Source organism: Alligator mississippiensis, chromosome 2 (genome assembly GCF_030867095.1).
Source record: "Alligator mississippiensis isolate rAllMis1 chromosome 2, rAllMis1, whole genome shotgun sequence".
In the NCBI taxonomy this organism is placed as follows: Eukaryota; Metazoa; Chordata; order Crocodylia; family Alligatoridae; genus Alligator; species Alligator mississippiensis.
In genome coordinates, this window is record NC_081825.1 from 97,830,229 (window position 1) to 97,855,871 (window position 25,643).

The 25,643-nt window shown below is 40.5% G+C and overlaps 1 protein-coding gene across 11 annotated transcripts in view; it reads left to right on the forward strand.

Moving 5' to 3' along the window:
- LRBA (LPS responsive beige-like anchor protein) overlaps nt 1-25,643 on the forward strand; it is a 611,727-nt gene that overhangs the window by 487,390 nt on the left and 98,694 nt on the right. For all 11 annotated transcript variants that reach the window (XM_019481504.2, XM_019481508.2, XM_019481505.2 and 8 more), the window contains one exon: nt 6,507-6,659. In XM_019481504.2, coding sequence (XP_019337049.1) covers nt 6,507-6,659 — 153 coding nt within the window. The remainder of the gene's footprint in view (nt 1-6,506; nt 6,660-25,643) is intronic.

A 25,643-nucleotide genomic window follows, 5' to 3' on the forward strand; every position in this document is an offset into this window, starting at 1 on the left:
CAGTGTGTTTCTCTGCTGATGACTATAGCCCAGTATCTTTGCTTTTTCTTTATATTAAACTATATGCCTGATAGTAAGTGGTGAACCTTTGTATGAGAATACTCTTATATTTAAACTTGCTGCAGTTACCTTCTTTCAGTTGTTCACTTACAAGGTCTGAAACATTTTATTTTTCACTGCTTCTCAAGAGTTTGGTACACACTAATTTTTACCCAATTTAGTTAATTAAGGTGACTATAAACAAAAAGATGTACAATTCAAAGCCAAGCAATGTTTCACACAATAATGGAGGTGATAATAGCTTAATTCCTGCTTGATCTTTCCTCTCTTTGCTCTGGCTACTTCAGACTGACCTTACCCACAATCTGATGACCTCCGTATTGCACTCAGCTGTTTGGAAAACTGCTCTTGCCATAGCTAGCCCTGAGGGGATATTTGGGAGACCACTGATCCATTGACCCATGTCAAGACTGGATTTCAAATCTGATCTACCAGGCCTCTGACATAGCTACAGACTGGGCCCACTACACATAAAAGCAGACAAAACAGACTGAATTTTTCTGCTTGTTAAGTGGCACACAGTTTGCACGTGTTAGTCGGAAGAGCAATTTTACACCAGTCACTTGCTATGAAATTCACTTCCTGAAGCAATTACAAATATTGATCCTTTCCATTCACAGAGAGTAAATTCTCCAATTTACTGCCTCATTGTTTTCTAAATCCATCAAATTGCTGGGCTTATTTGAGTGCATGTCCCAAGGCTGTTCCATTAAAAATTTCCAATAAAAATACATTAAAGGCAAAAAAAAAAAAAAAAGCATTATTTCTTAGTAGGCTTTTTAAAATAAGTGTAAAGTTAGGACTGCATGCAAAATTACAAAAGTTAGAAATGAAGTTCTAACACCACCAGTAACTGGGAATTTTATGTACATCTTGAATGTTATCTGGAATATATTGTAGAGAATAGACAGCTTATTAAGTTATAACTAGAAAAGGGGAAAATATATTGCATATGTAGAAAGGTAATCTTACTGTTGGAATCTTAACTTCTGTTTCTTGACTTTGCTGTTTAACTGTGCTTCCTAATGTTCCATTTTCTGCTTTAAATTTCCTTTGTTTTTAAATACTAAGAAGCACTTTTTGAAAGTTCTCTGTTTGCCTTGGATATTAAATTTCATTAGCATCATGTACACTATTTTTCCTTAACATTTCTTACTGTTGCAAACACTGTTGCAACTCCATTTGTACGAGTGCTAAAGTAAACTAGCCAATAGTGTGATAATTCCCATTTTAACCCTACTCAGAACAAGTCTAGACCAGAGGTGATCAACCCCTGGCCAGTGGGCCAGATTGGGTCCTTGGAGCCATCCCATCCCATCCCATCCACAGGGGCCCCCTTGGGTCCAAGAATTTGGCAGCAGAGGAACAGTGGCAGCAGTGGTTGATCCCCTGCTGCTAAATTTCTGAATGCACAGAGAGCCCACTAGATTGGCACAGAGGAGCTAGCTGGAGGCAGTGTGGGGTATGATCCTGAAGCATGGGGCCTTGATCCTGGTGCATTCTGTACTGGGGACCAGCTCCATGCCACTCATCCCTCCCACAGCACCGAAAGGTTGTGCACCACTGGTCTAGATGGTACCTGATGATGATCAAAATGCTTGGGGCTATAGTGCCAATCCTATATTCAGACATACCATATTCAGTTGAATACAAGATGAGGTGTGTCATCCTCCCTCCCCCTCCCACCCCGGTATGGGGGAAAAACCCCCCATCTTGCAATTGAATACAAGGAAATCTCACTAAATATATTGTCTGTTATCAAACTGCTACCAAAAACAGCAGGTACTCAGCAATGGAAACAAAATATGAAGCTGATTAAATGCAGCAAACACTGAGCTTTACTATAAAACACATGGCCCACACTGAGCAAACATGCCGAGGGGACCCTACTATGAAAATATGTTAGTAGAGCCCATGCAAATAAGACAAATGGTAGTACCCTTTAAGCGCAGTCCCCCTCACCACTGACTCTTTTTAAGTCATGGTGAGCCAAGATATTGCATACAGTTCACCCAGAATCCCTCTGTTATCCCCTTTCTCAGCTTGGTGTATAGGATTAATGTGGCCCTGCCCTCTGTGAGGTGAAACTGGACCAGGTTGCACTGCATTTCATTTACATATACATTTTTGGAACATCCTAGGACTTGTGACAAGAACACCAGGTTACAATCATGAGCGGGGGCTAATAAGCAAATGGATCTTTTGTGGGCGGCGGGGGGACAGTATCTGGAATATATACATATACTAAGTGAGTGCATCTACACAAGATGGTTTACTTGAGATTACAGCAAATTACAGCAAAGTAAACGTCACCATATACATGTGCAGACATTTACTGGCAGTAATTTGCTCTAATCATGAATACATTTGATACCTGGAAATACAAGTAGCAAATCTACCCATGAGTAATTACTGTGCAGTACAGCATGTTTAGATAGCCAACTGGGAGCAAAGTTGCTCCTGGGCAGCAGAGGGTGGGAGATTGGTCCCTGCCCTTGAGAGCTGCCTGCTACCAGGGCGGGCTCTGCCACTGGAGCCTGGCTGGAGACAGTGTCCCCCTGCCCTGGCAGCAGGGAGCTGCTAGCCCCTGCTCCTTAATCACAGAATAGGTGCTGGATGCTCTCTGCATGGGGAGAGTTCCCTGCCCAGGCTGGAGCTGGCTGGGACCTACAGTTGACCTGGACATTTCCTGGCCAGCCCTGGACTGCATGGGGAAGTCTGTAGGTGCAGCCTGGAGGTAGCTGGTGATTGTCCTGTTTTGGGCAGTCCCCACCAGCTCTGGGCTGCATGTGCAGACTTCTCTGCACATCCTAGGGCTGGTGGGAACTGTCCTGGTTAGGGGCAGGTCCCAGCCTTATGCCCTGATCAGTGGTCAAGGTGTGGGGCCTAGAAAGAGCTGCAGGGGAGGTGCAGGTCCCAGCCTCCTGCTCTGATCTGCCAGTGGGGCAGCCAGTTCACTGCTAGCTAGCTGCCCCACCAGCAGGTTGGGGGCAGAGGGCTGGGACCTGTCCCTCCCCTGCAGCTCTTTCTAAGTCCTTTACCCCTGGTCAGGGAGCCAGGGCTGGGAGCTGCCTGCTGCTGGGGTAGGGGGACATTGTCTCCACCTGAGCTCCACCATTGGAGCCTGCCCTGGCAGCACTCAGCTCCTCAGGGCAGGGAGAAATCTTCCAGCCCCTGCCAGGAGACACCTGTCTCCTGGCCCCATGCTTCCTGCCAGTCCCTGGGCTATCACCCAGAGGGAGCCTAGAGCTCTCCCTGGCTGCTGAAGAGGGGTGGTGCAGGGCCCAAGGTGGTCCTGCACCACCCCTCTTCAGCAGCAAATTGCTCCTGCATCACTGCATGTGTAGATGCCTGCCGAGGGTAGCGTTAACCCACTCTGCAGCATTTGCACATGCAGACATGTCCAGCAGTGCTGAGGTGAGGGGTCACTGTAGCTTGAAGTCCTGCCAACTCTGGTGGGGCCCAGACTAATAAACTATATGGTAAATCATATGGATTAATATCATGCATAGTTTGTACAAACTTATAAGCAGGTGCCAAAGTGCTGCTTAAAAGTGTGTTTATGAAATACCTATGCTAAAACTTGCAGCAGTTTTATAAAAAAGTAACATGAATCAATTCTGGATGAACTAAGTACATGGTTAGTATATGGATATGCAAATCTACAGCCATGTTTAATTTCAAGATTTTTTTTTCAAGTTTGCTTGTCACTTCCCTGTGCTCAGGAAGAGCAGGTTCTGACAGGCAGGAGAGGAGAAAAAGGCTGCCAGGAGAAAAAGTTGGGAGGAAGCAGAGCTCAAAGGGGCTACCTGACCTTCCAGATTTATTTTCCCTGCTGTAGCAGTGGGAGGGGGGACAAATTCAAGGCAAACCTTCTGACTAGGGACAGACATTCAAAAAGCCTGAGCCTGAATTCATTCAATCTTTGGAGGTTAATCTAACCTGGCAAGGCTGAACCAGTTTGTAACTACACAGACATCCTCTCTGGACTGAGGAAATGCAGGCACATGCCTACAGTGGCTCACGCTAGGAGCTGGAGGGACACTAGAGCAGCCCTCCCTTCCCTTGGACAGTACTGAGCTGAGGGGGGGGGGGCATGGCCAGGCCCTGGCAGGATGCTCTGATTAGGAAGGGGCTCCCCCCATTCCTTGATAACAGAGCATTTATCAGCTCTATTATCAGCATTTAACACCCCATCAGAAAACAAAGCCTCTATCATTAGTTCAAGCTCTTCTTAAACAGTTTTTTCCAAGGAAGGGAACATTCCAAGGAGGGACATTATCAGCTACCTGTTGATTAGCTCCAAAAAGCCCTAAGCGGACACTGTCCTATCTGCCTTTGTCCTGTCTGCCTTACACAGACACCTCTCAGCATTACCTAGCATACCACATACTGGATACAGTCTGTGATGTAGGAGAGGGGAATCCCTGCTTGAGCAGAGAGTGAGGGCGGGAGGGGGCAGGAGGAAGCCAGGCAGATGCCCCTGTGCCTGCTGTCTCTGCTGGAGCTCCAGTGAGGGAGCAGAAGAGAGGGGCCAGCCCAGCTTTCTGGAGCAGAGAGTCCCACTCAGGGCTGCAAAGCATCTGGGATGCTGGGGTACTCTGGTTTAAGTTAAACCAGGAAGGTGTCTGGGTCAGACATTGCATAAACCAGTTTGACCCAAATCAGTTAAGTCTGACTACATTCAACCAGGTTTATCTCAAGCCAGTTTCCACCATTTTCAAACTGGTTTATGTGCACTGAACATCTGTTCTGTTACAGGTTTAAACTAATTTCTGATCACGTAAACCAGTTTATGTGTAACGTCTGTCCCTAGCCTCAAAAATTAGGTTCTCTACCTGGAGAATTATAAGCAGACAAGGTTCCTGGATGGAATGAAAAGTAAAAAAGCCAGAGACTGGTATGCATGCAAGGAAGGCAGTCAGTGACAATGTAAATTGAGGAGTTACTGGGTGAGAGATTGGGGCGGGGGGGGGGAGTAATGGAGAGGTACCTGGGGAATCAGATGTTAGGCAGGTTATAATGTGTCATAAATCCAACCCCGGAAAACTATAACAAATGATTAATAAATTTTTCATATATAGAATCTACTTATTGAGGGGTCATCTTAGAATCAGGGTCATGTTCTGTTCAAGTAAACACAGTATCATTGAACCAGCCTGGAACCCCTTTGACTTTCTATATGGAGTCCATTGAAGAATTGGAGCCTAACTTTCCAGAGATTGCTACCTCAGAACAATGGGATGTTTAGCAAATAAATAATGATAATAAAAAATCTAGTGCAGAGAACACTGCTGTGGTGACTAGAGTAAAGTTCAGCTTTTCCTGCCTTTAATTGGAGACATTCTTTTGTTCTTTTTTATTTAAAAAAATAAAAACCTGGTTTAGCAGCACTTGATAATGAAAAAATCTGATGCATTACTGTATAAATTTCTCTAGCATAATCCCATAGGATGTGTCTAAATGAGTGAGCACACGTGGTTTGTAGCGCTGCACCACAAACCACATGTGCCGCACGTGCAGGCCATGCCGCTAATTTGCAGGGTGGTGGGTTTGTTGACATGGGGAGGTCCTAGTGCCAAAAAAACCCACACCAGAAAAAAGTAGGGTGGTGCACGTGGCAGCAGCATGTGTTGCCCAAAACCAGAGCCTGGCTGGCCAGAGCCATACTCTGGTTGCCAGCCAGGCTCTTCCCACCTGGATTGCTGTTGGAGACCTGGGAGGTCTTCAGGACCCCAGATAAGGTTGCTGTGGCCAGCTCCGGTGCTGGCTGCAGCCTCCCCTACTACACCTGATGCAACTTGCCATGTGCCCGAGTGCATGGCAGGTGTATTTCCCAGGGATAGCTAGCAGTGGCACAAAAATGTGTTGTTGCTATTTGTCCCCAGGGAACGCTCATTCCTGCTTGTGGAGATGTGCCCAGGGGTTTCAAACTTAACAGAAAATTATTTTTTTTGACAGGGATCAGTCATAAATAATTTCAATACAAACGGTGAATTCTTCAGAGAATCTGAAAAGTAAGAAAATAGGATTATACCTAATTGTGTTGCAGCACAATAATACAGTAGGTGCCACTTGCACACAGTATTAAGATAGCTGCACTTGAAAACACAGATTTGTATAACATTTTAAAGGAACAGTTATACCATAAATCTGTTATTTTGCTGAAAACTGTTTTTTGCTGAATTTTGCTTACATCAACATGGTCTTATATCCTTTCTTTCCATAGGTGGCTATAATTGTCACATTAACATGTAGTTGAAATCAATTTTCATATGCTTCGTAGTCAAATTACATTATAGGACATTTCTTGAAAAATGTTCATCTTTGTCTTAAGAGGTTGCTAATAGCTTACCAAATCTGCTACTTAAACAATTTATTTCATATATAGAAGGGGTGCTTTATGATAGAATTCATAACATGAACTTGTTTTTCTTTGCCTACAGGAGCTGATTCCTGAATTTTATTATCTCCCAGAGCTGTTTGTTAATAACAACAATTACAATCTAGGAGTGATGGATGATGGAACAGTGGTATCTGATGTTGAACTTCCACCATGGGCCAAAACTCCAGAAGAATTTGTTCGTATAAACAGATTGGTAAGATGGCTATCATTATTTTCAGTCCAAGGACAATTCTCTAAATATTTTTCTTCTCAAATAGTTTATGGTCATATGTCTCTGTCCTGCATCCTTCCGTGTTTTTTTAAAAGCTTCTGCATCTTAATTTTACACCTTTTTGTGTCACATTTCCTTTCCCTAATTCCCCTCAGCTAGTTCTTTGTTTCACTTCGTTTGGGATGTCCTGATACTGACCATTATATTACATTTCATTTTCATTTTAAATGCTCTTATCAGTGAAATAGTTTACAGAATGGATGTTATAGTATCATATACACTGAAATGAATGGGCCAGTTCATGTCTCTGACATCTTGTTCAGCCTCTTTGCAAGTTCAGAGTTTATCTTGATACTTGGGATATGCTTTTCATGGATATCATGGAAGGTTTTTTAGTTTTGCTTTTTAATAAAGAAGCAAGCTGAGAATTAGGGCAGCGATTGTTGAAGTCTGTTCATGTTGCACTGAGTTCATTCTTTGCATCTCTGAATTAAAGTACAAGAGATCACTGCATCCCTTAGAGGTCACAGGAAGTTTTTAGGCAAACTGGGAGGTGTAAGACTTGACCTTTATGATTGCCTTAGGTTTAAATAAAGTAGAAAGAAAAATCATATTCTGTTGTTGAATAAAATAGTTCAGACCAGTTTATTCAGCAAGAGCAATAATGAAATATGCATAATTTAAAATACAGTTTGACTGATCTTAAAGCTTTTCACTATGTTTCACTATAGTGAGGTGATGATGCCACAGCCTGAATTTGTATTTTGGGTTATGAAAATCAAGAATGTTAGCATTCATTGTAGTTAGAGGATAAAATATCAGTTCAAAGTGTAAAGTGTTTACAATAATTTGGATGTCGTTTAATGGGAAAATAAATATTAAATTAATCCAAATTAAGGGTAAAATATGCATGGCCTTCAGATCTCTTTAATCCAGGTTTAGATGCAATTTTGGGCCCTACCATGTTTGTGTCAGGTTTAATGGAAAAAAATGTTACTTCTGAGTTCAGCATGAATTGATGATCACCATCACAAAAACCAAAAACTGAATGTTTTAAAAATTGCTTGTGTTCTTGATCTCCCTAGCAGTAGGTTTTTTGTTGTCGCTCAAACTGTGCCCCTTTCTGTCTGTTAATTACAGGTCCTTATCTGTCTACCATGAACATATTCCAACTGTGTTTTCTAAAACCTTTCAGCTCCCAGTTTTAATTCTGTTTTCCTTTCTGATCCTGATTACCCCCATTTCTTACCAACACATCTCTGTACCTTCAGAGCTGCCTTTCTTCATCCTTCCCCATTTCCCAAGCCCTTTGCTACCCCTAATCTCTACCTTCTTGCAGCTCTTCTTGATATGTCTCACTTGTGCTATAGTCTCAGGATGAAGTGCCTCATCAGCAGGAAGTAGATGCTTTTTGATTATTACTGTTAAGCTCTTGGGCATGAAATGTAACATCCCTTTAAAGCAATCTCTTATATGATAGTAAACTCTTTTTGTATTCCAAGGCAATGCTTTTTTTCTTTATCTGGGATATACTAGATAGATTACTCCATGAAAAATCAGGTTAGAAAAAAACTGGAACAAGGACACCACTTACTTTTATACGTAATTTCTTAATGAAATGCAACGTTTATATTCTACTTCTTTTTGGCTAGGTACAGACATTCAAAAAGCCTGAGATGGAATCAGTATAAATTATGCAGCATAGTTTAGATTCGATAAGTTTAGTTTCCATAAGCGCTTAGTTTCTATAAGCAGTTTAGTTTAAATTGGTAGTGAACAGAACACACATTTGCCCTTTGGGAGGGGGAAGGGGGAAAATCTTTGACTGGGTTCTGCCCTTTTTAAACCAGTCTGTGCACTGAACTTCTAGGGACAGAAGTTACATGAAAACTAGTTTAAGTAATCAGAGACTGGTTTAAACCTGTAACAGAACAGAAGTTCAGTGCACATAAACCAGTTTCAAAATGGCTGAAGCTGGTTTAAGATAAAACTGGTTGAATGTAGTATCAGACTTAACTGATTTGGGTCAAACCAGTTTATGAAACTTCTGTGGCAGACCCCTTCCTGGTTTCAGTTAAATCAGAGTTCCCCAGCATCCCAGCCTGCTTTCCAGGCTTGGGCTGGACTGGGCAGTGTGCTCCAGCAGAGAAGGGTTGTCCCGGGGGCGGGTGTGCGACTAATGCGCAAAGACTGAATTGATCCAGCCTCGGGCTTTTTGACTTGCTATTCTTAACTCAGCATCTCCCAATTTTCCTAAAAACTTCCTGGGACCTCTGAGGAACGCAGTGATCTCTTGTGATGCAGAATACTGGTTTTGTATGCCAAAGTTCTGTTCTGTTACAGGTGTAGACTAATTTCTGATAATTTATACCAATAAAAGTGTAATGTCTGTGCCTGGCCTTATGGTCTGGGAAAAGCACCATTTGTTTAAACAATTTAAACTTTGCTGGTGAAAAGATTAACAGTGATTTAAAGTAACTTTCAGAATTTAAAACATTCCATAAGTATGATTTTTTCCAACTCTTGATTGTTATTTAGAACTATTTAATTTTCACATTTCACTTTAGTTTTGTTTTCAGATAAATGTTAATTAGTGAAAGTGACTTATTAAAAGCTATATTTGCTCTGGAAAGGTTGTATGTAAGATGTTATCCTTTTTATCTTCGTACTTTCTGCCATGAAGTTCTAATATCTGTCATAAATAGGTTTCCTTCCCATTTTTTGTCCTAAATGAAAAGTAATTTAATGTAAAAATGTTTTAAGTAGTAAAGACCCTTTATGCATGATTTTAAAGAATGTTTAATTTTTTTGAATAGTCATTTTATAATTTGACACAGGAGAATAGCTTTAGGTGAACTGAGCTTATTTGGAGTGTAAGAGAACACAGGCTTGAAAATTAACAACATACATAATCCTTGTCTTTAGAGCTGTGTTTTAGATAATACTCCCTCTGTTCAGACTACAAACCCCACTAGTACTAGTGTAATTTGTAAGTGAATGAAAGTTTTATACAACCCTCCTTAATTAAGGCCTTATCATTAATAAATTGTGTTGGGGAGGGAGGGAGGTGTGCATGTGTGCACACACACTGACATTGTGAATATTTGTATGGAAGATGCCATTTAGCAATGATATATTTTGTGATAGGATAAACACTAAAGAAATATGCACAAAATATTCAATTCATTTTCTTTTTTAATATTTATTTGGTTTGGCATCATCAACAAAATCAAAACTTTTAATTAAAATACATTTATTTTCTAGGAAATGCATGAAATTCAGCCCCTCATATTATTATTAAAAGGATCATTACAGTACAGCTCAGACTGATTTATTCAGTTAATATTTCCTTACATCTTCTAGTATCAAACTAAATGATGATTATCGTATTTTAAGTGCTCGTTTTATAAGCTATCACACTTGGATTTTCTTTTGCCCTTCCATTTCAGTTTACCTCTTCAAGTCCACAGATTTTATGCAATGATTGGAGCTCATGAAATGCATACTACTTTGATCTGTGACCTTTTTGTGGTGCTAATCGGGTTCCTGATATCATTATACCTTACTCATTAATCATATTTCCTGCAGCTCGTCAACCAGCCAGACAGCCCAAGCCCCCATTTTCAGCCCTGTGTTGGCAGGTTTCTGCTTTTCCAGATTATTACAGTGCGATACTTTGGCTTCTCATAACCAGACCCACATCAAGCTGTGTGCTACAATTAAAGTCAGATGGTCCTCAGGTTGAACAGGGATATAGTGTTGCAGCTGTCTGTCTTTTTGGAACAGACCAGCACGAGGAACAGATGATAGGTAGGACAGTGCATAATAACAGATTGTACAGTATTGGGTCAATAGCAGGGGTTCAGGACGTTAATTGACAGAAACATTGATTTAAAATGGATTCCCAACTTGTTGGTTTTTTAAACACTGTATAGGATGTTTTTAATTAAAACAGATTGCATATCTTTTGTATACGCTGGGGGGAGGAAGAACAACTGGGTAAATGATTAATACTCCCTTTTGATTGATGGAATGTCATACAATTAGTGAAATGATTCTAACAACATCATGCTAGCATTAAGAAATGTAAAATAGGTGTATTTTACATAATTTTCTTTTTCATATGTTATATAGTCTGATAATAGATAGCAGAAATCAGCATATTCTGGCAAAGGAAGTTTATTTTACCAAAGTAACAGTCTTTCATCAAATTGTAAAAAGAGTATTTTTTTAAACAAGTTTTCATTCTAACTATGGGGGCGGGGGACAGAATGGATTTGGCCAGTATTTTTCTCAGCTTTTAGATAATTGTGTTCTAGTTTTCCTCATGTTTGACTACAGTGTGCTGTTATTGAAATAATCATATCATATCAAATTTCACTGGCAAAAGGGCCAGGGAAGAACTGTGAAGGATCAGGCTCTTCTTCAATGTACTTTTAATCAGATATATTTCAAAATGTTCCCAGTATCTCAGTCTGCCCATAAAGCTAAAACAATTGTCATTAATAAAAAATATTATTAAAAACCTATTGAATATTCATAGTAATAAAATACTAATAATATTTGGTCAAAACATCACCAGTACTTAAAGCCATCCATCAGCCTCTTGATTTCTGGAAATATTTCAATATATACAGATAGAGTTGCCAAATACTAAACAGTGCATCATTAATAAACTAAAAATACCAGCCTTTTAAACAATACAAGTTGACCGAATGAAAAATAAAAGGCAAAGTTAATTTCCTCGTTAATTGATTATTATATTTTGAGGTATTACATCTAGGCCTGAGTATACATTAGTAGTTTTGTACTTTACTCTCCCTTTGTTGAGTGAAAGGGTCATGCAACCAAGGAGAATGCAAAATAAACAGGAAAAAAACTTTTTCAGCCTTTTAACCTTTTAAGATCTTTTTCAGTTACAGTTAACTGTTACCAGTGAGATGTATTTAACCTGATGGTGTCCTTTTTACTATTGACTATATATTTATGTTTGTTTCATAGCCTAAACAATATGTAAATTGTCTTGTTCTAATATTTCTTTGTTTTTTAACTTATTTTACATTTAAGTTCTTTTCATGTTAAAATAACCTATTGCTGCTTCAGAAACTCTGTACACAAACTTTCAGTTTCTACCATGAGAATCACTGTTGTCCTGGTAGAGACTCAAAGCAGGCAGACTTTCAGGCCTTTTTTTTTTGGAGCAAAATGACCACTTCAGGAGAACAAGAAGTCAGGAACACCAGTAGTTAAATCGCTCCTGGAAGACTGAACATCTGTACACTTTCTTCCAGCTTAACTTATCTCTGGGACCAGTAAAAGAGGATCTGGGGAAGGGCTCTGTTGCCTTCCTAAGGCTAGAATCACTCTGGTCTTGAGGAGGTGTGGGGGAGAGTTGCTCCCTCCATCCCACAGACTGGGAGGGGAGAAGCAGCCACCAGCTGCCCCCCTCCTGCTTCTCATTCCAGAATTCCAGTGCAGGATGAGTCCAAGACATTTCCCCACTGTGACAAGGTTCCTAAGCAGCTGTCTGCTTTGCCCCACTGTGGATCAGCTGGGTGGTGTGGGCAGCAAGGGGTAACCAGAGGCTTTGCCCAAGCCAGACTTTCAGCCTCTGCGACTTTTAAATTCCTGCTCCCTCCCTCCCTCCATAGGGGGGATGCAAGGGGAAGCCAGCAGAAGCCAAGAGCTGGACTTGTAAACCTTGTTCTCGTGTACTGACTTTTCAGTTGTCACCCCTGCTGCTCGAACACAGGGAGCCCTCTTCTTTGCCTGATTCACTTTGGCCTTCCACCACTCAACTGAGTGTCAGGGGCAGTGATTGAAAACCAGAAGGGCTGTGAGTTCAGCTTAGGGAAAGCTTCCATGTGCACAGTTTCCAGCCTTCCCCCCCAGTTTTGCCTTATTGCCTGTGCTGGCCAGCTAAACTGGAGCAGAGCAGGGCAAAGCATGCTGCTATGCTGTAGTGGCAAGGCCAAATGCCCCTGCCTTGTCGTGCACTGCCCTGGCTCAGCCCGAAGCAGTGCCAGATAGAGCAGACTGCTGTATGTCCCTGCAGAAAGGCTCCCAGAGACTTATTGTGTGAGTGCCTTCCCCTCCTCCACCCCCCCCCCCCCCCCACATCTGGGTCATCCCTGAGAAGGGCAGAGAGCAGGGCTGTTCTCCTGCAGGGGAGAACCAGGAGAGTTTCTACCATGGGAGACTACCCCCCCCTTCTGTCAGTCAGCTTATTGGCAGAATGGGGGGCATTCTCCCAGGGCTGGAACCCTCCTCCCTGGCTGTGTGGTAGCAGCTGTTTTTCAGCAGTTTGCTTTTTGCCTTAAAAAAAAATAGTAGACATAATCCATCACTGTGCCTTTTCATAATATGTGTAAATCTAAAATATTTGTAGTGCCTTATTGAAGAGTTACCCTTTCCTTAAATTAGTAGTTCATGCCTCTTCTCCAGTCTGATAAAGTATCTAAAATAGATAAAGGGACCATAAACAGAATCTGTCCTGGCATAATAGATCAAGAAGAGAAGAGACATTTCATCTGCCCAACTGTAAATCCTGATGGGGAAAAAATTGGTACTCTGAATTAATATTTAGTTAAGAGAAGCCCATAATAGAGTATAATTATTGATCAATTATGGTGCATTGTTCCTTAGTGCAGGCTACTGTTTCATATTCCAGAAAAAATTAAATTGGCAACATTTCCTGATAACTGCTGTGGCAACAATACTCAGAGCTGCCAAGCACAAAACCTATTTTTGTGTTTTTTCAGTCTTCAGTCTCTCCTATCTGAAGGAAGTGAATTGATTAGAGAATGGGCAGTCAAGGCCGTTGTGCTACTTGCAACTCGTTTGGTTACAGCACTGGATTGCAACTCTGGATATCTAGATTTGTTCATGACTTAGTCTCTGACTCTCTGTGACCTTGGATAAGAGATGGCATGACTTCTCAAGTGCTCTAATCCCTCACCAGGCGATACTTCTCTATCTTACAAAGTTATTGTGGTACAATGATGAGCATGGGAGGAGCGCTTTTGAAGGAAACTGCATCAATGCAGAAATAGATAATCAGTGCAGATATGTTGAGAGAGAGAGGGGTACTAAAATGACAGAGATTTATAGTTTTTACATAGTTTTTGTTGTGCCAATTTGATTAAAATAGCCTTAATGAATGACAGTATAGTTAACATTACTTTGGATAACATTGGGGTGGAAATGCTGTAGGCAATTCAATCTGATCTGAATTTTTTTATAAAAATAGAGTGTTAATGTAACAATGTAGCAACTTTGGTGCACGTTTCTCCCACTCCTAGCCCTCTTTCAGCTGGTTCTGTTGGCATGTGGGACATCTGGTCAGCCAGAAGAAAGGTGATAGACTGTGGTGAAAAAGGGGAGGTGTTTCATTACCAGTTCTAACATAAAGTGGAGAATAGGGATGTGGTGGTTAGGCGTTAGGTTAATTTGTGCTTCAGAAGACTGGTGATTTCATGTGGCTTTTCTATTTTGACATTATCGCCTGCACACAACATAAGGGCTGAAGAAAGAGAATTTGTTGTTTCTGCAAGTGTTTTATGTTGGCAAAAATCACTGTTTTTATTGAACATATGCAACATATGTGAATGATTGTTTGCATATATAATACACACTTTCAGAAAACATGCAGAGTTTTAACTACAATTATTGATGAAGTATCTTAAAGTAATAGATTACATTTTTATTTTGCAGTCGCATTGTGACTGCAAAATGTATGTAAAATTTACTAATGTAAAGGGGGAAAATGTCTGCAGTAATGGCAGCCATGAGTTCTACAGCATCATTCTGTCTGGTACTGAGCATCTAATGCTTCAGGGAAGTCAATAGGAGTGGAAGGTTTTGCAGTATTGGGTTCTTACTCTCCAAGAGTCTTTAACGTTTTGCATGTTGTTAAAGGGACAGTATCAGTAACATTTCTACTTTCAAATTGAATATAATTAATACTTGTTCTGGTTGGGTTTGTATTTATGCGGTGTTGTCAAGAGACAGTATACACTGAAAAGGGAGGTTTAGAAATGGTATAAAATATTTTAAACTTTACAGATCTACACATGCTCCTTTTTCTCAACGAGTTAGAGATTTAAACTGCTCTTTACTTGAAGACTGACTGCAAAATACAGGAAGCCACGAGTCTTACTCCGTTCCCTTTTACTTTTTGGAGAATGCCCTTTGTTTAATGGCAGCAGAACCAAGATTATTTGCCCTTTTAAGCACTGAACATGGGGTTCCATCTACTATACTAAAATTATTGTTTTGGGTGACCATGTTATAACAGCCCGGCCGGGAATGTTCTATAGTACTACTTAGTTCTGTGAAGACAGGCCAAGCTGTGTTTCAGCAGTATAATGACAGTGCAAAACAAATGTGCCTAACCAGGCAAAATGAGCAGAAAAGTGTTGTAACTAGGAAAACAATTAATAGGACAGTGTCAAATCAAGCAGGTTTCTTTCTTTTTTGCAACATTGCTTTACTATATGTCACTACCACACATGAAGTCAGAGTGAAATACTAGTTTATCTTGGTTGAATCTGTTCCGTGCAGTATGCCAAATTATTTAAACTACATTCATTTTGCACAACTGCTAAAAAGCAGATTGGTATAAGCTGCAGTGCTTTATTTCTTATGGTTGTTTCTGATCAGTTCAGATGCAGAACTATATTTGTCAGCACTGAATTCATTGGAGTCTCAGGCTTACTTCCCAGGAGTACTGTTCCACTCTGTCCTTCTCATGCAGTGGATATTTGTATGCAAAATACTGATAGATGTAATGGTTATGTGCCAAGATTTGGGCATTAAGTCATAAAATGAGGGAAATGTAGTCTTGCTTAAATACCTTTAGTACCTGATTATACTTACATCTGAGTTAGATGTTAGAGTTACATCAGTAAGGCCAATAGAAATATATCAGTGTAAAACTGGACCAGTGAAAGCAGAATCTTGTCTGTGTGCTTATTTATGTGTGTATTTTTAAAACAGAAATGGGGAAGTACATCAAAATAGGAAATGGGGAATGCAGAGGAGAAATGCTACCTAGAGTAATTTAAGATATAGCCCATAAGTAAGAAAATATCTATATTTAGGATTTGTATTTTATATTCTGTGTGAATGTTATTTATTATTTTTATTTTGCAGTTCAGTTAAGAAAGCTGACCGGAAGTTTACTTATGCTTCAATCTAATCCAGTTAGAAGATTCCCCATCCTAATTTTAAGATGAAGTTGCATATATTATTATCATTAGCTATAAAAATAATTGATTACCTGATTGTTCCTGGAATTCAGTGAAAAGGAGGTAGCAACATACTTTCTCCTAGCAAAGAAATTGGTGTGGGAGTACAATATGGAATATGATCAAGAACCAGAATAGAATGTACCCCACTTAATTTTTTATTATTTTAACCTAACAGAGAAATACTACTGTGCATAACTACTTAAAATACTGCATGTGTTCAAACCATTTGGTTTTAATTTGAAAATGCATCAGGAAGCATTGTTCTTGTGGATATTTTATTTTAAATGAAATCTGTTCATTCTGGATGAGGTGCAGTGGAAAGCACTGCAGAGATGCTTTTGTTGGAGCAATGGTAATCACAATAAAAATATGAAGGGGTAAAGGTATTTTTAATTTTATTTTCCCTGATACAGAAAACAGTGAGTTTAGAGAATCACCATCCGGATAGCTCATTAGCTAGTGGTAAGCATAGACCCTTTGATATTTTTACTGGGATTCTAAGTAAAAAAATATATATATTTCCCCCCTCCTGCTAACTCTTTCCATTCCTCAGAGCTCTCTCCTTCTTCATGAATATCAGTTAAAAATATCTAATCAAAGTGCTTAGCACAAAATGACTTCAATATTTTAAGCACAGAAAAACAAAGATGTATATATTTAGATAAACTGTATTTTGAAGCTGCCTCTAATTTGCCTAAGCAATGAAAAAAATAAATTGTATCTTAAGGTGGCTTCCTGGAAGTATAACTGTTTCTTCCATTATGAAGAGAAAGTCGGTGTCAAAGAAGCCAGTATCAAAATCTGTCAGTCATAAGCTTCATCACACTCAGAAACAAAATCTTAATCAGGATTGACAAAACAAAGTCTCATTTACTTTTAAAAACAAAGCAAACTGGCTTCAGGGAAAAAAAAACAATGCTAATATAAATTAAATAAACCAATGCGGCTTTGTGATTTACTATATTGCTAGCCACTATGAGGGCTGCTGTTTCAGAGAAGCAGTCAGTTTTTTTCTCTTTTATGGACTCATCAAATGTACCTCTGTGGATTGGCTTATTTTTTCCAAGAACCATAGCATTATTCCATCAGAGGGTTTTACTGCATTTCCCTTAGGCCAAGCTTACTTTATACATAGTATATATTTTTAGTTTTTTTCTTTTAAATGAAATCTTTCATCCAGTGTACTTGTTATTCCCATGTTTATTTGTGGCTGTTCTTTTCATTATCTTACATCTTCCTTGACAAGAAAGGGAATGTTGCTGGAGCTTCATTCCTTGGAGTAAAATATCCCCATCCCCCAACCCTCTCTTTTTTCTTGTTTAAGCTGAATTAGATTAAAAGTAGAAATGGAAATTTTTCCCTAGTGTGGCATTTTTTCTTGTACTGTTTATTCTAATAGGGAACCTTAAAATGTGAAAGAAGAGGCTACAAGTAGATGTAATGAGGTGTAACTTTCACTTGAGGCAGGAACATTGTAGTGACCTGAGTACAAGAATGTCACTTAGGAATTGCAGAATTCTGTGACATTTCTGTAACTGATACTTTTGTTACATTTGAGGAAATCAGCAACCCCTTCTGCCTCAGTTTCCTTCACCTATAAAAAGAAAGTTCCCAAGAGTGATTGCAAGGTTTAGTTTATTTGAAACTAAAAGGACCTTGTCAACAATACAATATTGGTATGAATGATTAGGAACATTTTAAAATATACGAGTAGATTAAATTCTGGTAAATTTGCTACTCCAAAAGAAATTCACGCAATAGCAAGTTATTCAGTAGGGGCAAATTATCAGGAATGTATCATTTGTGGGGTGGGGGGAGGCAGGCATGGATGCTGCTGGGGAAGTCAGCTAGGGTCAAAAGATCCCAGCAAGATAAGCGTCCAAATGTTTCTTAAAAGTGTCCAGAGTAGGTGCTTGCATGACCTCTGGGGGAGTCTGTAAAGAAGTTTTTCCTTATGTCCAGCCTAAAACTGTCTTGCAGGAGTTTGTGACTATTGGATGTTGTCATCCCTTGAGGTGCTTTGGTGAACAGTCATTCCCACAGATCGTAATGCACACCCCTTACAGGCTGCCACCAAGTCACCCCTGAGCCTGTGCTTTTCCAGGCTGAGAGTCCCATAGCTTGTAGCCTTTTCTCATAAGGCCTGTTCTCTTGCCCTCTGATCATGCATGTGGCTCTCCTCTGGACTCTTTCAAGCTTCTCCATGTCCTTCCTGAATTGTGGAGCCCAGAATTGGATGCAGTACTCCAGCTGTGGCCTCACCAAGGCTGACTGAAGTGAGAGGATGACATCCTGGGTCTTGCTCAAGATGCATCAGTAGATGCAAGACAGTTTTTTTTTTCACTTTGTCAGCTGCAGTATTGAATTGGTGGCTCATGTTCATCTTGTGGTCAATCATGACCCCCAGCTCTCTTTTGGTCATGGTGCTAGCGAGTGTAGCATTGCCTAGCCTGTAAGTGCGATGCAGGCTTTTTTTCCCTGAGGTGGAGTACCTTGCATTTCTCCGTAATGAATGCCATCAGGTTTTCATCCACCCACCTTGCAAGCCTATCAAGGTCAGCCTGGATCACCAGCATATCCTCAAGTGTGGATACTCTTCCCCAAAGCTTGGTGTCATCAGCGAACGTAGCCAGTCCACTTCTGACACCAGTGTCCAGATAGTTTATAAAGACATTAAAGAGTACAGGTCCGAGAATGGAGCCTGGGGGGATACCACCAGTCACTGAGTGCCATGTTGATTCAGTTCTGTCAACTACCTCTCTCTGGGTCTGACCTTGGAGCCAGTTCCCCAGCCATCAGACTGTGGAGTAGTCAAGGCCGCAGTTGCCTAACTTTTCCATGAGGACATCATGGGACACCAGGTTAAAGGCTTCTTTAAAGTCCAAATATATGATATCAACCTCTTCCCTTTTGTCTATGTGATACATCACCTGGTCATAGAAGGAAATGAGATTGATTGGGCAAGACCTACTTGCAACAAACCTGTTCTGGCTATCCCTCAGAATGTTGCCTTTTGTTTGCCTGTCAAGAATGGTTTCTTTGATAATTTTTTCCAAGATCTTCCCAGGGATTGAGGTCAAACTGATTGGCCTATAGTTTGTCAGGTTTTCTTTCCTCCCTTTCTTGAAAATAGGCACCATATTGGTCCTCTTCCAATCTTCAGGTACTTCACCTGAGCACCTTGAGTTCTTGAATATCCTTGCCAGTGGCTGTGCTATAATGTCTGCCAGTTCCTTTAGCACTCTGGGGTGCAGTCTGTCTGGACTAGCTGATTTGTGGGGGTCCAGCCTTTTGAGATGCTCCCTCACAAGATCCATGCCAATGGTGGGCATATATTCACCCTCACCTTGGTCATCCTACATCATGTCCCGAAGAGTGTGGTCCCTCTGGGCTGGTGAAAAACCTATGTAAAGTAATCATTAAGCCGATTGGCTCTTTCCTAGGTGTCAGTAGTCAGCTGCCCCCACTGGTTTAGCAGGGGTCAGATGTTGCCCTTGTTTTTCTTTTGACTTCCCACGTATCTGAAGAAGGACTTTTTATTGTCTTTGATTCATGTAGCCAGTTGGAGTTCAGTTGCAGCCTTGGCTTTCCTAGTTTGCTCCCTACAGGAGTGGACCAGTGCAGAATACTCCTCCTTAGTGGTGTTTCCTGTCTTCCATCCTTTATAAGCCTCTCTTTTTAGACATAGGAGGTCCATGAGCTCCCTGTTGAGCCAAGGGGGTTGTTGAGCCCTTTTACCACCTTTCCTATGGGTTGAGTAGACTCCCCTTGTGCTTCTAGGATCATAGATTGCTTCCTTAAGGAGCAACCATTCATCATGAACTCCCCTCCCTGTAAAATCGTGGCCTCTCAGGGCCTCAAGAACAATCCTCCTGAGCTTATGAAAGTCAACTTTCCTGAAGTTGCCAACTTTGCGATGAATAGTGAAAATGATCAACTCATGGGCACTATCACCCAGCTTCTCTTTGATTCTTAGGTCACTGATTAGATCATCCCCTTTGGCCAGTACCAGGTCCAACAGCACCTTACCTCTTGTCAGCCCATAAACTTCTTGAGACAGGTAGAGCTCATCCATGCATGTAAGGAAGACTTGATAGGGTTTGATCTCAAATATTTTAACTTGAAATATTGTCATCTTTAAATCAATGATGATGGATGCCAGGGAGAGTAATGAACAGGGGATAGATCACTCCAGATATACCTGGCTCAGTAATCTTGCTTTAAAGCATTTGTTCCTGCTGCTGTCAGAGACAGGATACCAAGCTAGAGGGACCATTCGTCTAAATTAGTATGGCACTTCTTCTGTTCTTATTGTATTGTGGAATATTATAAGTTAGGTTGGAGCCTACATCCTTGACAGCCTCATGAAGGTCCTACTGAAGTCATTTAACTACTCACAAGAGTTATGAATAAACTAGACATGGTTTTCAGGACTGAGCTTTGAAGCCAGATTCATCCTGGTTAGATAGTGTGATTTTTCTGTTGTTCACTGCACATGCTACAGTGCCAATAGCAACCTTCAGGGGTATCTTAAATTAAGCCACTACTTCAGTCTCTCCCATGGGGTAAGTACAGGGAGTCAAAAAGCCCAAGGGTGAATTGATTCAATCTTTGCAGGTTAGTCTAAGCTGTGTTGATTGAATTGATAAGCAAGTGAACAGACATTCACTTTTGATTTTGGGAATGCAGAAACATGACTGTAGTGGCCCAGGTCAGAAGTCGGGGGGGCAGGGACAGGGAGGGTGCTAGAGCATGCCTCCCTGCTTGGCTGAAACAGGCAGCTTGGGCCAAGGCTAGTCTACCCACCTTGTGAGTGGGGGGTTTGCAGGGGAGGTGCAAAGTATTGTGGGATGCTGGGGGACTGAATCTGGAGGGGATCTGGGACAGAAGTTCAACAAACCCAGTCAGTTAAGTCTGATACTACATCCATCCAGGTTTATGTTAAACCAGTTTCCGCTCTTTTGAAAGCAGTTTATGTGCACTGAACTTCTGTTGTGTTACAGATTTGAACCAGTTTCTGATCACTTATACCAGTTATATGTCACTTGTATCCCTAGCCATATTGTTTTGTGGGGACAACAGACTTCCTGGGGAGACACTGATAAGAACGTATGACCTCTATTCATTTCCCCTTTTCACTCCTGTCGTCAGAACCCTCCCTCTCCCCCCTCTCCCCTATCATCATGGCTGTTGTGAGGGCAATACAATATTGTTGGAACCAATTAAGAGCACTAAGCAGGGGTTGCCTGTATTGATGAATCTTAACCTGGGTGTGTAAGATTCTTGGTAAGTTTACAGGTTAAAGCTGCATTACAGAGGAACAGGGATAAAATAGAATGTAATTGTAACTTAACATATACTTGTTGTTAGGTAATATTGAAAAAAAATTTGGTGAAATGAAATAGTACAACAGCAATACAGAAATGAAAGGAAGCACAAAATCAAACATAAGGTACAGGTGAAATAATGAAAAAAGGCTGATTGCAAGTGGAAGAGTTAAAATCTGTAAGTGGCTCAGGAGGGGTGAGGAGAAAGCCAGGTTATGCATTGAAGGGTGAAAATTTAGTGCAGCCAAGATGAATATTAGAATGTGAACAGTGGTACTGTACAGTTGGGACAGAATCTTTTAACATGCTGAATGACAGCACAGTGTGAGTATATTAATTAAACAAAAAGACAAATATTGAAAGGAAAAGAAAGGTAAGTTTCCTTAATACATATGGTTGATTAGAGTCAATCTAGACAACTAAATTTGCTTTCAGCTATTTAATTGTTAGATGTTTTAAAAATTGGTGTCTGGGAGCAACCAGGGAGGACATAAAAGTTATTACTCCCTGAAATGAAGTGGGAAACAATGACATTGAAGCCTTTGCCACATTTAACAGGTGTTCTCTAAATCTGTCTGTCTTGTATTTCCCTGTTCCCTTCATGTTTGCATCTTTGCACTTCCTAGTAAGTGTCTGGAGTGATATTGTTGAAGATATATTAAAAGTTCTTTCTTAATGTGGAAAATTGCAGCATGAATGGGGTGTCAGAGGAGAAAGTGATATGGCACCTTCTAGTTTTACTAGTTTATTTATGGTATGTAATTAAAATGTTGGTTTCCAGTAAGATGTGGAAAGTTTATTTACTGTATCGTATGAAATAATAATGGGGTGAATTTCTAAGAAATAGAAATGTATTAGGGAAAGAGATTTTTGCATTTTTCCAGTTTCTTCCATTTATAGGTCATGTTTGAAGTGCTCTGCCAACATTGTATCTAATTTAGGCTTTTATAATGTTAGAATGGTTGTTTTTTGTTTTTAAATTGAACTATGCATAGTCTAATCAAAGCGTACAGAAATTTGTATCCTGACAGTCATAACTAAGAGAATGATGCCTTTTATTAGGGATTACATGCATGAAGAAATAAACTGTGAATTTGTGGCCTTCAACCAAAGTAGGGGAGGAGATAAAAAGCATGACCATCTGTGCTGTACATGGAGAGATACAAAAAAATCAGCTGAGGCTTTGCTTTCAGTGCTTTTCTCTGGCAGCTCTCTGCTTGTGGAAGCCTGGGATGAGGAACAGCAATGTAGCAAAAGCCATCTGGGTTGCAGAGAAGGAGGAGAACAACTAGGGACTTGGAAGAGCTCACAGGTGAAGAAAGCTTGGGGTTGCTTCCCAACAGGGGATGTTAAAAATTATATAAAATAATGTATGGTAATGAGAAGATAAATCAAGAAATTCTAGTTTGCCTGTCCTGTACAAGAATAGGGACAGTAGCCAGTGAAATTAAAAGATAGCAACTGAATTTACCACAAGAAAATAATTTTCACTCAGTGTGCAAGTAGAAGTTGGAACACATTGCCACAGGATGTCACTGAGGCCAATATTTGACAAGACTCAAATAGGGATTGAACATCCAGAATGATATAATGTTAACAAAAAAAATGAGAAGGGATATAACATTTCTTGTTCAGAGTGTAAGACAGGAAAGTGTCTGAAGGAAAGGGTGAGGCATCCATGATACTCAGGCTATGCTTTATCTGCTTACAACATATCTTGTACCTGCCTCTGAAATAACTGATGACAGGCTTTGTCAGAAAAGATTCTTAACAAGATCAACTGTGGGTCTGATCTAGCACAACAGTTTCTGCTATATTCTAACACAAGCACTAAATCTATATTACACCACAGATTCCAATGTAGCATAGAGATATCTGAGCTAGATTTAAACTAGGTTAGTTTGGGTATGGGTGGCTAGTTTAGATCATAAGCTGCTGGTACAGGCTGCTGTATAGACAACAATGCATAGCAAATAATAGACGCCATTCCTTGGATAATTTTATTGCCAACTACTGTTAGTCAAATCCTGCATTTATTCAGAGCCTCCTCTCATTTTCCTTTATTCTGTTTAAAGTAGGAGTTAGATTAATGCAAATTATTTACTTCAGAAATACTGACCATTTAACGTATACAATAGTAATAGTATTAAATAACTTTTCTATTGTTTGTGTATCTCACTTCGAATCTTTGTTGCACAATTTATTCCTATATGGCTGGAATCTTGTTGCTTTTTTTAAAATAAACAGGCACAACTAGAGACATTGATACAGAAACAAGAGACCAGAATCTAAAATGTGTCATTAACAGATGAAAGGCCAGGCTAAGTTTGTTGCTTGCAGATAAGCAGGCAGATATCTGAGATTCTTAATATCCTTTCCTTATCCAAGTTCCATTTCTCTGAACTGGTATTTCAGAAGAAGTAGTATGTCTGATTGAACTCCTGTTATCTTTAGTCAGAGCTGGGTTGGGTCCACAAAAACATAAAAGGATCAGTTGCTTGCAAGTTACTATATGTGAAGGTAATTTGAAAGGAAAGAAGTTGTTTAAAAATATTAGGCAGCCCCCGCTTTTAATAAAATAAAATATTTGGCTTCCCACTTTTTGACTTTTGATGTCGGATGCTTCATTTATACTTTTCTCTATTTTTCTACATGATTTTAGAAACAGAACGTTCTCCACAGTTGGCCTTATTTTAATAAGTGTATTTGAGATGTTCAGTATGGTATACATGGTCAAATATATTGTATTGTAAAATGTGCAGGAATAAAATATAATTGGGTAGGTCACTCAGCTAAAACCTTGTAGCACATATTACAAGTATAAATCAGAAGTGTCCTTTAAGGCAGTGGAGCCTTCTAATCACTACTGACATTATCGTTTGCCATCTGCTTTCTGAGGCAGAATAAGGATTTTTGTAATGAGGATTAGGGTTGGAAGATGGTGAGAGAGTGCTGCTCCAGTGAATGCTGCTTTCATTACAAATTGTAGGAATAAACTTCTAATACATTATAAATATACTGCACAAAAATTATTAAATAAGGCTGGGGAAAAATTAACTCATTTGAATATACTACTATGACAAATTACATTTTATTAAATCTTGTTTTAATTACTTGAAATGATAATGCAGCAATGAATTCGATGTCTACTCCACCCTTCAAGTTCGTCAGACAAATATCGCACACATCACTTAGGGGCCTTGTGTGTTCCCCGAAATGATGAAACTGTGTTTTTAAATTCATTTAATAACTGTTTGAAGAATAGCTTTTTATCTAAAACATTTTGACATGGTTTCACCATTAGAATGGAGAGATCCAAGCCATGCTTGAAACTTTTCAGTAGCTGTGTGTAAACCAGGTTTTGCAAGCATATTTGTTGAAATGTATTCTGAGTACAGTTTGACCATGTAGGCTGGCACTGTGCTAAAATTGGGCTGAGAAGAGAGCTGGGCTTTGATTTTTCTTTTCTTTTTCTTTGTTTTTTTATATATATGCTTTTGACTGCTCTCCTGAGTGTAGAGAGAGGCTCAGGTCCTACAGTCATAAAGTCTTCAAAAGAAGCATGTAGACTTCAGGAGTATGGACAGAAATTACACACAAACTGGTTTAAGTGATCAGAAACCAGTTTAAATCTCTAACAGAGCAGAAGATCAGTGCACATGAACCAGTTTCAAGATAGCAGAAACCAGTTTAAGGTAGACCTGGTTGGTTGTAGTGTTAGACTTAACTGATTTGATAGATCAGTTTATTAAACTTCTTTCTTAGATCCCCTCCCAACTCAAGTTAACTCTCAGCACCCCAGCATCCCAGCTAACCCCTTGCCTACCTCTCCTTGCAGGGTGGGCAAGCTAGCCTCTGTCCACTGTCTGCTCCAGTGGAGGCTAGCTGGACCCACCCCTAGGCTATCACAGAGTTGAGACAGCACAGCCACTGTTCCCTGGCCCAGGGGCCCCATGATGGGCTTTTTCCTTCCCATAGCCTGGCTTCCCCTCTACCCCAAACAGGATGAGTGATGGCCCAGGCCCTAACCCTGGAAAGCTGGGCTGTGAGGAAAAGCCCACACCTGGGCAGAACCCAGCTGGGGGGGCCATGGCTGCGAAGGGGCTCTGTTCCCTACCTCTGTCCCTGTTCCTCCTGTGGGTGAGAGGCCAGATCTGGTTCAGGGGCAGGGCTGGGTTGATCACCTAGATGAGCTACAGGGAGGAAAGCTGTGGCTGGGGTGGGGGCCTTGCCTCTGCCCCCCTAGCAGCTGAAAGGCCAGATCCGGTGCACTGTGACTACCCAGCCAGACTGCAGGGAGGAAAGGTGAGCTGTGGAGGAAAAGCTCACGCCATAGGACTCCCCTGCCCTGTGCAGACTCCAGTTTGGGGGAGGTCATGTCCAGGGCA